General features: G+C 40.1%; 1 protein-coding gene across 1 annotated transcript in view; it reads right to left on the bottom strand.

The window, feature by feature from the left end:
• Window positions 1–11,279, bottom strand: part of MMP16 (matrix metallopeptidase 16) — a 167,680-nt gene extending 156,401 nt beyond the window's left edge. The window contains exon 1 of the mRNA XM_064706549.1: window positions 10,857–11,279. Coding sequence (XP_064562619.1) covers window positions 10,857–10,988 — 132 coding nt within the window. The 5' untranslated portion in view covers window positions 10,989–11,279. The remainder of the gene's footprint in view (window positions 1–10,856) is intronic.
• Between the last annotated feature and the right edge of the window lie 2,425 nt (window positions 11,280–13,704).

The following is a 13,704-nucleotide window of genomic DNA, read 5'->3' as shown; positions in this document are numbered from 1 at the left end:
AGATATAGATCTCATCACTCTCCAGCATCATTTAAAACTCAAAACAGGCTTTAGTTACCTAAAGAGAAGTGAACAGAGTCATGTAAGCTGACTCAGAACACAGAGACTGGCTTCCTGTTGGTAGCCTTAAGAGGAAACTTTTGTTGGTCCCATGTTATTTCTACCAGCCTTGGGCACATCTTGGCCAAGGACACTTTAAGAGATGCTCGATACTCACGCATGAGCAACTTAATCACACTTCTGGTCAATACCAACAGGAGAGTTCAGAAAAATACTCCAAGTCACTCTGAAACAGTCATAAGGAGAACAGATGGTACAGGAACCTTGAGGAAAAATATTCAGCTTACACTTGTATTATACTTAACATATCATCACAGCAAATCTTATTTACCTTATCCTCTCCCCATTAATTTCTTAACACCCAGGGGTATGTGAGCAGTATGGCTGCCTGTTAGTGGTGCCTAATATAAAACATTGAATGCATGGAGCAGTGCATCTTTTATTGTATGTCATAAAAATCCATAAATACTCAAATACCAAAGGAGTATTTGGTATTTGAAGCTTAGGTATTGTGATGAAAAGGAAACATGAATGTTTGTGGAACAATTTACTTGTACATTCACTCAAAAAAAGAACAGTTTTTAATTGTGCATTCTGTGGTATTTACAATCTGATCCAAAACTGATTTATTTTTTAAGACTTTTACATTTATTTAAAATCATTTTGAGTATGTTAGGGTAACAAAAATTATCTTATTCAAACTTTCATTCTGAAAGAGACTGTGATGCTCTTCACCTTCAGTTATCTAATGATGTCCTTCACCTAATCCTGACAGTGTTGTCTTCCAAGTTTTGGTACTCGTATTTTAAAAGACCAAAATAAAAACAAAACAAACATACAAACAACAAACAAACAAAACCCAAAACCTAAAAAACCTTAAAAAAAAACCACAAAAAATCAAAACCAGTGTTCAAACTGTTATAGATGTCTTTTCTGCTCCAGCACTTTCTTTTGAACACATTCACTTCTAGAACAATTATACAGATTATTAAATTTGAATTCTCTACTTATATTTTATGATACTCCTCTACTACACTTTATGAAAAAAAGGGAAACAGTCCCAAGATAAATGAATGATGAAGATATATTTCTGGCTCTTTTACATTGCTTTTCTTCTATTGCTCGTGATATGTAGCCTGGAAACACTCTTCATTTAGTTCAATGCACATTTGTGCAAGCTAGGTTACAAAGATGGATAAACTATGGGATCCATCATAATGGAACTGGACACACAACCTGGATCTTCAGCCCCCCCCACCCCAGCAAAATGCTTCAGTCACTTACATCACACCCTTTTCCCTACGTATTTGAATATAGATGCAATAGAGAAAAAATAATAAAGTCGTTTCCAAAGCTGGCATTTCGTGTACAAGCAATGAGGGACAGAAGTATCAGAGCTCGGCAATTCATAAGCAACAAGAAAAACCAAACACTGGAACACTGTCCTGGGTTGGTTTGAGGATTTTTAATTATTGTTTCATTTTTCTAAATACATAGAAGCAATGAGAGAAAAAAAAAAAAAAAGCCTCACATGCCAAGACCAGAATCATGCAGTACAGTTAACAATGTATTTATATTACTTCTCATAACAATAATAATAATGCATTTTATTGCATGAAAGACCATTTCTTTCACTTGCAATTAAACACAAACCACAACACAGACAGATACAATCTGTCAATTTCTCTGCAAAGACAGTGGGTCAAAGCAATTTCCTAGAAGAGCATCACACAACCAATGTCTGAGGTAAAAATGTGACAGGATCATCACCTTCAGATCCACATGCCATACAAAAAGAAAGCAATTTCCTCTGTTGTACACTTTGTAAATATCTACCAATACATTTAAATAAAGTAACTTCCCATTGAAAGGGAGGCTTGTTTTTCTGTTTTACTATCTATGTTTCAAAGACATTGATAAATTTCTTTCTGCCTTTCAGCTGGTAATTTTCTAAGAAATTAACTCATCCCCTTGCAAGCATCTATTTCACATCTGTAAATGAATTTGTGATTACATCCCAGCAAAAAATGAACAGTACCAATGAAATAAAACTTCTTCTCTATAATATCATGAGAAAAAAAATACTAAAAACTAGATTTTCTGAGTTTAGCATTTCTTTTCCAATTATCTATATAGCTTTGAAACCAGTTCAACTGTTTCATAAAAGAGAAAAAACATACAACACAATCTTCATGTATTACAAACATGTCACATGAGTGGGAAAATCTGATAAAAATTTATATAGCTTTGTCTTACAGCAGTTACGTTTTTCGCCCTGTGTCATGATATGATCAGTACTTGTGAGTTAATACAATCAGAAGCTCAAAGAAGAGGGACAGTCACAGAGGGACATTTTTTCACATAATCACAGAATGGGTCAGGTTAGAAGGTACCACAGGGTCATCTGGTCCAATCTCCCTGCTCAAGCAGGGCCATCCCAGAGCACATGGCACTGGATGGCATCCAGATGGTTCTTAAATATCTCCAGTGAGGGAGACTCCATACACTGCTCCAGTGGGAGTAAATAAGTTCTGCCTCATATTCAGGCAGAACTTCCTGTGTTCCAGTTTCTGCCCATTGCCTCTTGTCCTGTTGCTCAGGTCCACTGAGCAGAGCCTGGCTCCATCCTCTTGACATCCTCCCTCCAGATACTGATAGATTGATGGGATCCCCTCTCAGTCATCTCTTCTCAAGGTTGAAAAGGCCCAGATCCCTCAGCATGTCGTTGTAGGAGAGATATTCTTGTACTGAGGAGGCCAGAAGTGGACACAGCTCTCCAGATGTGGCCTCATGAGGGCTGAGTAGAGCAACACGCTCACCTCCCTCAACCTGCTGGCAATTCTTCACACACACTCCTCCCTCATGGATGGTTTATAGTCCACCAAGACTCACAGATCCTTCTCTGCAGAGCTGTTTTCCAGCAGGTAACCCCCAGTCTGTATTGGTGCCTGGGGTTGCTCCTCCCCAGGTGCAGGACTCTGCATTCACCTTTGTTGAATTTCAGATTTTTCTTCTCTGCCCATCTCTCCAGCCTCTCAGGGTCCTTCTTAAGGGCTGCTCGGCACTCTGGGGTATCAGTCTCTCCTCCCAGCTTTGTGTTGTTGGGGAACTTGCTGAGGAGGCATCTGCCCCTTCACACAAGTTATTAGTGACAAGTTAAACAATACTGGGACCAGTACTGAACCTTGGGGGACACCACCATTGACAGGTCTCTAACTGAACCCTGTGCCGCTGATTACAGCCCTCAGGGATCTGCTGTTCAGCCAGTTCTAAACCACCTGTCTGTCCACTCACACAGTCCACACTTCCTGAGTTTGCCTGTGAGGATGTTGAGCAAGACAGCATTGAAAGCCATGTTGAAGCCAAGGTAGAAAATATCCACTGCCCTCCCTGTCATCTGCCCAGGCAGTTGTATCATCATAGAAGGCAATAAGGTTGGTCAAGCATAATTTACCCTTAGTAAACCCATGCTGACTACTGCTGATAACATTCTTATCAACATTTGAATAGAGACGGCCTCTTTTCCAAAGCACTGAGCCAACCAGAATAGAGGCATTCCTACCAAATGGCAGCAGCAGAGACATATATCTACTTCCACCCTGGCCACACAGTGTAGATGATCTTTTAAGATGCAGACACAAGGAATTTTCTTCAACATTCTTTACACAGATATCTTCTACAAATACTCCATAACCTGACAGTCTCAGTCCATACTGCTGTTTCACACAAGGGTCAACTTTGATATGATCCATAATGAATTAATAAAGACAGCAAAATATTTTCATCCGCAGTCAAAAAGCAATTGTTGAATAATACGCTTTATACTTTTTTCAATGTGTAGTAAAAACTGCTGTTGTTCTACAAAGAGAAGCATCAAGTGACTTTAATGTTCTTCTTATTGCTTCACCAGCACATCTCCTAGCACAGCAGTTTTAACTCTAGAGTATGAAATCCCTTTCCCAATGACTGGGTGCAAGTTTCAGTACTTGAGATTGGATTGCCTAATATTAAGCTCTGAAATCAACAGGACATAAGTTTCCTAGCACCCTGAAGCCTTGATCTTGAAATTAACAGGAGTTTCTAAAACTGGCAAAAATTCCTGAACAAGCCACTAAGTCAATTATGTGCTGTAATACCTCAAAAGGTATGCTAGAAACATTATTGTTACAGCTGAACTCCTCAGCTGGTATAAACCAGATGTTAATAAGCAAAGAAACATTGTACTAACAGTTTTGGTTAATAAGTAAAACTACGGAAATATTTTTTACTTCATCTCTAATTTATGTCAAATTTAATTCATCACAGAAATAAAGTGTTGCCACTTAATTGCTCTTAGTGTACAGCAAAGATGCTTACAATGAATGATGATAAGCAGGAACATGAATGAACAGTTGCCAGGCAACCAATAAATAAAGGTTCCAAATAGCATGACCTCTCTTTAAAGGATAAAGCTCTAATCATAATTATTTTTCAAATCCATTTCAGTGCCAGCTAAAATCATGTTTGCAGCACTAATCCTGGCCTTCCTCATACAGAATGAAACCAAATCTGTCATTTGACATATCAGAGATAACAAATTAAACAGACTCAACCTGCTCCTTCAGATTATGGTCAACAGTGCATTTTGAGGACGGCAAAAAGGTTAGACAATAAACTGGAATCTGAAATAGAGAGCTGAGATTTAAACAATTTAAATAGGGTAATTGAAATATTTTTTAAAGTTACATTGTTTCCTAAGGATCTTCAAACAGTATCAACACAAAATGCTCCATTGTTTAATATCACAAAATGATCATTCCATAAAATACAAGAATGAGACAGACTTTAAAATAGTAAAAACAGACACAGTTTGAAATGCTTTAAAAGCTATATAATACCACATCCTATCTTTATAAACTCTTGCAACACAGTCTTCCTGAGTGCATAAGCAGAGCTGAGGTGCCTAGAGCAAGCACTGACCTTTTAGATGGATTCAAATAAAACTGACAAAGAGCAGCATAAATCTTAAACCAGTTAAAGAACACAGTATACCCACTTTGAAGAAACAATGAAGGGTTATGCAGGAATTTTACATTATGCCTTCCAAATAATGGAATGGGAAAGCTTGCGCTTGTTCAAGGTTTACTGGTAGGCCAATAAATATTGTATTTATTTTAGTAAGCTCACATGTCAGAAAACATTAGGAATACATGTTTTTGTAGTTTTATCTTGCACTACATAAGGTGATTACATAAATCTCTTTAACCATTTTATTTCTTTTCTTTAGTAGAATTGAGATTCACTAATAACTGTGATACCTAAACACTAAGCTGACAAAAATTTACAACAGGAAAACAAGTTGAACTACAATAATAAACAAATGTGTTTTGTACTTAAGGTATAAAATAGTATGTCAGCAGTGAAGCCATAAGAACAGGCAACATACTTCCAACCTGTCTTTGAAAAAATACAGGCAACAGAATCCATGAACTTCCCTGCACTGTCAGTAGCACAAAATAATCTCATACTTTACATAGTAAATGCACTCCAACTATTAAGTATTTCTTCACATGTATTTCTTTGTATCAAATGAGAGGCAGTTCATTATATAGTAGGTATTCTCCTTCTTGGATAGAGGAGCATTCAGTTGCCTTCCATCAGACACATCATTTTCCAATTATTTTCCTTATCTAGATATATCTGCTCACCAGAGACCCTTATAGGAGCTTTTCTTTGTATCTGTATTTCATAAATAAGCAAATAGGAAATATACCACACTATATCTGTATTTTCCTTGACTAATATTTCGCCCACTAATCATCTTCATCACCTAATTCAGTAACTCCTCTCCATCCTTCTAACAATTTCAGTTTGAACTCCTTGTTCTAACAAAAGTCCAGTTCATTTCATTGATATCCTACGCAAGAGTGAGATTCCAAATTTAATTGAGAATCCTACATACTGACTGTAACTTCAGACAATGCAGAAGATCCTCTAAATTCCTGTTGGGACACATGGCACTGTTGATACCAAAACCACATTAATTGCTTATCCATGGTTTTCAGCTTGCATTTTAATGAACTATAAAAGAATTGTGTTGTGCCTATAAACCTCATAACCAAGACCACTAGTTTAAAAGTGTGTAAAGGTGCTTTGGAGGATTTATTCTCCTCCCAAATGTTTATTCCTTTTCAGATGCCAGGTGAAGAATGAAATTGGTCTGGTTTTAAGCCTAAAAGACTAAGAGCTTATGGAATAAAAGGTCATGCCTTATCATTTAGCAGGAGCTGGAGGCTAATTGTGAAGTTTATTAACAATGAAAACAATGGGGTTCTCAGAAACTTACTACCATGGAGGAAACTGATGTTATTTTTCTGAAGTTTGGATTCCACTGTGTTTTGTTCCACAACATGCAATTTAACTACCCCACTTTTGAAAATGGGAAATGACTGTATTGTTTTAAAGATCTGCTCACACTAAAATAAGAGTAATTTTAAGACCTCCCCTAGGGATTCAAGACTATACATTTAGCAATAGAAGGAGGAAAACAGCACAACTGCCAGCCTGAGGAGAGAAATGATGAGGCATGCTTTCTCTGTAGTGTTTCCCACATTACAGATACAGTCAATGAAACTAGGTGTAATTCTAAAAACGCTTTCCTCGACAGGGCTTAGGCAGATACCCATCTAAGTAAGAGTAAGCAGCTTTATGTTCCAGAGATCAATCCTATTCTACATGCATGCTGATCCTGTCTTCTGATCAAGATATTTTTGTTTCAATAACCATTTTTTCCAAATCAAAAAGGTAACATTTGTCTTCATTTTTTATATTAGATATTTAATAGTTAATAAAATATAAACTTACTTATTATTCAAGTACATACAAAAGCTAATGGATGGCATTAGGAGATAAATTTGCAGAACAATACAGCTCAAACAGTGCAATATTGTTTGGATTAGGAAAGCAAATATATACATGGATACCCACTAGATGAATATATAGATAATTGTGAAAGACCATCTATAGACACTCCCAGTAACACACAAAGGAGCTTTATGTGAGCCACACAAAATTTTACTACTATAGCGAGGAGCCCAGTAGGAGGAAGAAGGTAGTTTGTTGCGCAATCACTTTTTAGTAACAATTAGCCTCTATGTGTTTGATGCAGTCTTGTACTTGAAATGCTCTTTTTGTAACTGCTATTCTATTCAATTCCATTAATTGATGGACGTCTTCCCCTACTAGTGTACAGAAATAGTTGAAAATAGCAGCAAAATTCAACATTGATGACACAGTCTTTCATTAATATACTTGATGAAGTTACTGTTTTGGACCAATAGTTCAGCTCTAAAAGAGGGAGCTAAGAGTGTAGCTCTTAGTTTTAGTCAGAAAAAAAGTCTCACAAAAATGATACTGATAATCAATGAACTTTGAAAATCATATAAAAGACCCTCCTTTATATATGAGTAAGTGATTCCTAAATTTCATCATGATTTCTTAACCTATCAGTTATAAATATTTCTCATGGAGCTTTAGCACAAAACTCTCATCAATACAAAGTGCAAGCGCACCCCTGTCATGTACCATATTCCATGATCTGAAACCTATTCTGCTGTGGCTATTACATGAAATACTGTATACATAAATACATTTCAGGACAGACAGCTGAATTCAGCTATCACTGGAAGCTTGAGGAATTCCTCCATTATTCAGTTTTTTGGCTAAAAGAAATTTTACGGAGAGACAAACAAATTACAAGGAACAGAAATGTTCATACAAGCTTGTAAATTTCAGCATTGTGTTTTACTTTTAAAAGGAAACATTATTATTTAATGTCTTTGAGCTACAGTAGTATCCTCTAAGAACTGACCTGGCTCACATCACTGAAACAAACCAAAAAATTCAACAAGACTGAACAGATTTTACTTATCAATCAGGAAAGTGGATTAAACAAGACAGAACAAGAGGAAATAAATAATCTCCATATTTTATAATGTTCAACAGGTATTATCTGTATTTTATTTAAAGACAAGAAAGAATGAAAAGTAAATTTGTTTTCCAACCATCCTAAGCAATTTTTTCCAGTGACATTTCATTCAACTGTATGTACACTACTTCCTTCCTGAAGCCTACTTTGCATATTTATTCTTATTGTCATACAAAATCTTTGTTACATTTTCTCCATTTACTCTGAAGTACAACTGCTGTATGCACTTGTGCTGACACGCAGAGTTTTACAGCACAATACATACTTGCTGTTGCCAAGTCCTTTGCCTCAAATTTCCCATGCTTTTAGCCTTTGCTGTTCCCAGCAAAAAGAAAATTGAATTTTCAGCACTATCCAAACAATGTGAACACAGCAATGGCTGTTCTGGGGCAAACGTGAAGTTCATTTAGGCCAGGACCATGTCACTAGTAGTGGTCAAAGGCAGTAACCTAGGGAAAAGCTCCATGTTAGGACAACTCTCAAATATTACAACAATCCCCTGGAACACTCTTCTGGCTCGCAGCAATGTGTGGCTCAGACTTAAATGTGAAAAGACTGGAAGCATTGGTACATGACAACACTCTTTGTTTTCAGCAGGGCTGGAAAGAAGAGCAGAAGATACTTCTAAAAGGAGAAATACATGTCCTCATATACATGCCACTTCATTCTATCCAACACTGTTTCTTGCTCCTGATATTGCCTTTACCCTCAAATTTGCTGTTTTCCATATGGAAGAGGTGGCGAAGAGGTCCCTTCTTCCCTCAGAAAACCTCCTCCTGACTGGAGCTGGCCTCCTGTTCATATTCCACTTAACTAAACCAATCTTTTTCTCTTCCCACACTAGCTCCATCTGCCGCCCGTCTCTCCAGCAGAGCCAGATGCCAGCAAAGCAGACTGCTGTGGGAGGAGAAAGTTCTGTCGCTGGAATTTCATCCCTATACTCTGCAGGGGGCCAGCCTGCGAAGCATGGGGAGGATACAGAGAGCAACTTCCTCTCTTCAACACTCCTTCCCCTGCTCATCAGCAAAGAAGGCAGCTGAGGACATGAGCAGAAGGATAAAACACCAATGTGTGCTCTTAAATATGCAGTTTTAATATTCATATAGCAGAAGTCTCACAGTTGTACTCCAGACTCGAGCATGGTACACATCACATAAACATGTGAGAAGACATGAGTCCTGCTCCAAAGACCTTACAATCCAACAGAAGCAGAGATGCACATTCGTGATAAGGATCAAATGAGTGACTAGAGCACAGATGACAGAGAAAAAAGACTCAGATTTATAATCAGGAGAGATTTTAATGATGGAGTAAAAAGACACTTTCTGGAGAGATGGAAGTCAAAGAAAGAATCAATGGATGAGTGCTGTTAAGCTGAGAGAATTGCAGAGGCAACTGCCTGAAGAAAAGGAAAGGGCAGGATGAAAACAGACTTAGAGAAGCAAAATGTGGGTTCTTTATACACTTGACATGATCTTGCATGAAACAGAGGGAGAAGACATACAGGTAAGAACTTTAGATAAACAGTCTAGTAACAGAGGAGGATCTGCATGAGCAATCTTGTCAGAGAAAGGAGCAAGAATGTGTGTCACTGAGTGAGAACAAGAGCTGATATAAAATAAGCAAGTGTGCATATGTGTGAGACAGGGACACAGACTTCGTTTTTCTGGGAGGAAGATGCATGGGAACCCAGGAGACTAAAGAGACTATATAACAAAAAAGGCTGGTGTACGGGCGCAGCAGAAAGTTTTGAGTGGGGTTGGCAGGACAGAAGAAAGTGAAGGTACAGAGTGACCTAACAGAATACTAGAATTACGAGTAAGAATCTGAAAGAACACAGATAAATTACAGAGACACAGCAAGAAAAATCAATAAGTTGAATTGACAAGGAAAAGAAGGAAATGGACATATCACATTGCAGTAGAGTAAGGGATCATAGCAGGACAAATGAAATGACAGGATAGAGAAAAAGGAGGAAAGAACATATGCAAAGATGATAAAAGTCAGTAAAGAAACATTAGTTAAGTGAAAGCACTATGCAAAAACTCCTAATGGGAAAACTGGGTGTGTAGACAAGGGCGACTGGAAATGGGTGGTCACTGTAAGTGTAAACTCTTAGGGTTTGCCCCATCTTGGTATACCCATATTTTAATCTTCATTTTCTCTCAGAAAAAAATGCTGTTTCCTTGTCCTCCACACCCCCTAACTTCCGAGTTGTAGTTGCACCTTTATGCCATTTGTTTCACTATTTCTAGTGGCAACTATTTCTCTTACGTCTACATGGGAAAAAGCTCTTATTTTTTTCAGATACTCTACAACAAAGAAACGTGCTAAAAATCTCAAGTTTCCTTCATCCTGTCCCCATAACGCTCTTTCATTCATTCTTCTTCGAAAAAAACCCAAACCAAACCAAACCAAACCAAAAAAGGCTGAGAAAACTCAGCAATACGGTGGTATCTGAAGTCCAAGACATTCAGGGAACCTTTCCTGAGCTGCATGTACATTCTGCGCCCCAGGTTTCCTCCGTGCCCGGGTGAGGGTTTCCCGTCTCCCGCGGGCTGCGCTCCAGCGCCCGGCATCGCGCAGCCGGGATAACGGGATCTCCGGCTGAAACGCATCCATCAGGCGGGGCAGCGCGGGGAGGGGAGCTAGCTACCGGCGGCTGGAAGGAAAGCCTGCACAGACGTATGCCCTAGCTGCTGGAAGACATGGCTGGCTGGCTATTTGATTTGATTTGATTTGATTTGATTTGAGGGACATAAAAAAAGGGAAGGGAGGAAAGGGAGAGGGGGAAGCACACACGCTCGCACACGCATCCGGCTGATCTTACCTCCACATTGAAATACTGCTCCGCTTTGCACACTGTAGCACATAAAATCCAAATGAAGGTTTGCAAGAAAAACACCCTGGATTGAGAAACGAAATCCAACCGGCTTCCAGTGCTGGATGCGAGTACGATCATAGTGAACTGTGCTTCAGCGGGTGGAAGACCTCTCTTTCTCTCTCTTTGCCTTAAACAAATGCACAAAACAAACCAGCCTCCCCCGTGTCGGTAAAGAGCCCGTAGCGCAGGTTCACCCACAGCCGGGGAGGAGGAGGAAGAGAAGGAGGAGGAGGAGCAGACACTTCACAGCACAGGCGGCGGCGCGGCAGGGTCAGCTCTCGCTCATCCTCACCACCAGCCCCGTACAGAGGGAATGTGGCGTCCGAGTACAGCCGCTGCTCCTGCACGACTCCTTTCTGCCCAGCAGCAGCAGCCGCCTCTCCGTGTCCTCCCTCCGCTCCCGCCTCCTCCGCCTCCTCCACCTCTCCTCCTTCTCTCCTGCCTCCTCCCCTTCAGCCTCCGCCTCCTCCCGGGGGAGGCGGGCCGGCTCGGCTCGGCTCGGCTCTCTGCCGTGGCCCGGCGTGGCGTGGCCCGGCCCGGCTCGGCTCGGCTCGCTGCCCTGCCCTGGCTCGCCTCGCCCCCCGCCGCTCCCCTCCACTCCAGAACGTTCAGCCGAAACCTTCATAGCCCCGCCCCGGAGGCGGCCTAGAGGCGACGGCCCCACCAGGCGGCCCCGGCGCGCCAGCGCCGCCCGGCCGCGCTCGGCGGGCCGCGGCCCGGAGCCTCGGTGGGCGGCTGCCGGGGACCGGCGGCCCGGGAGCGGCCCGCGGCCTTTCTCCTCGGTCCCGTCCCCAGGAGCCGAACGGGTGCCGGAGCCTCCCTGGCCTCTTCACGGGAGGCGCCCGGCGCGGAGCGAGCGCCCCGAGCCGCCCGCGGTGCCCGTGCCCGGGAACGCCGCGCTCCCCTGCCCGCGGTGCTGCCTGGGTGATGAAATTGTGCTTAATGCGTCCGAAAGGGAAATCAGGGAAATCAGCGTGTGAAATACTATATCACAGGCTTAACTTCATGCTGGGTATTATCATATTCAAAATGCCTTACGATTACGGCAGATGAACTACTAGTGCAGTGAATTAATAGTAAAGGAGACTTTTTATGGGGCCCTTTGATATGTCATCCAGTAAAAGGAAGGTGAGATGATTCATAATCAGTGGACATGATATTATAATAATGCATCTTGGGGGGGAAAAAGGGGAGGGAAGAAAAAACCTCCAAAACTCCCATGTTTACTGAAAAGAAAAAAAAAGTTAAAATTGGAATCTCATTTTTTCTGTTTGGTTATCAAAAAATACGCAAAGATACTTGATCATTATATGGGACAAACGGGAAGAAGAAGATGTACCCGTATCCATAACCTGAAAGTTGAGCCCAATTGCTGAAATTAAAACACATGTAGACTACGTGTACGCAATTCTGACTGCACCTGGTAGCAGAATTTAGGACTGTATTAGGTTGCTCACCATTTCGTATATTAAGAGTGAGGCAGTTATGTGAAGATGTCGTGATCTGCCTGATCAAAAGTAATCCTGTTTAAGCAGAAATCCTTATGTGATATACTTTTTTCATATTAAGGCGTTTTCTGTTCTTCTGATCCTTAGTGATCTCAATGATGAAATTATGAAATACAGAGCTGTCAGCAAGCTAAATGGACCTGTTGGCACTTTGGTGACAAATATGGGAAGTCAAATTAACGAAATGAATAATTAAGCACAAGTTAAATAAATGTGTTGGAAGAAGCAGGAGAAAACGTGATACTGACGCATGCAAATTATATTTGGGAAGAAAAATTAAAAAGTAAAATCAAAAGGATACTGGTAAAGTAACAGTGCTTCATAAAATAATCTGGGGGCTGTAATGTAAATATGAGTCAGCAATGTGTTACCATTAAAGAAAAAAGACAGCGTCACTGTGGAGTGTATTAATAGGTGTGCTGTACATCTGACAGGACAAATTACCTTTCTGCAAGGGGTTGATGAAGCCAACTGTGTTTGGTCTCAAACTGAAGATAGTCCAGAGGAAAATTACCAAACAGTAGGACATGTAGAAAGTTACAGATGGGTATAGAAGTTGGAAGAACACTTGTTTAAGAAGATAGAAGTAAATTATCTCTTTATGTGGTAAGTGTTGCTGTGAAAAGGACAAAAATATTTCATTTTTTTCAGCAGAAAAAAACCCCAATAATCTAAATTATTCATAATGTTCAGATTCAATGTTGGTCAAAACTTTCTAAAGTGTTATGGTTTATATACTGAAATATATATGTTTTTATATAGATTCGAACAATAATGTCCCAAATTTAGCATTTGGAACAAGATACCTACCTCGTGTCAGTGTGGAATTTCTTCCATATGTAGGTTTGATAGGCAAGATTGTTATAGTTAACCTCTTTCATCTTACGGAAGTGGATTGTATTATGAGATCTAGTAAACTTTTTCACTTCTTTTCACTAATAACAATTCAGTAATTTCTTTCCTTTTATTACTGTGAATTCATCACTGTGACTGTATGAAGGAAACACTAACTTTATACTGTCCCTATTGTTTTTCCACTTTCCCAAAGGGGCTCTGTGTGTGTGCCCTCAGCAAACACTAGCTCTACATTTGTTGTTCTGTTTTGTACAGTCTGCCATTAGTGCAATGTCCAGAAATGGAAGCTGAAGTGAAAATAGCTAAGTTACTGTAATGGGAATTTCGTTTGTCTTCCTGGCCAGGACTGCTGTGGCTATTTATTGTGAAAGGTTCAGGGCCATAAATACAGCTATCTTTTTCCTTTACACTGTATCCATTGGAAGAAAGAA

This window comes from Zonotrichia leucophrys, chromosome 2 (assembly GCF_028769735.1).
Source record: "Zonotrichia leucophrys gambelii isolate GWCS_2022_RI chromosome 2, RI_Zleu_2.0, whole genome shotgun sequence".
NCBI lineage: Eukaryota > Metazoa > Chordata > Aves > Passeriformes > Passerellidae > Zonotrichia > Zonotrichia leucophrys.
Note: the sequence above shows the minus strand (reverse complement) of the source record. Positions and strands in the feature narration are given on the sequence as shown.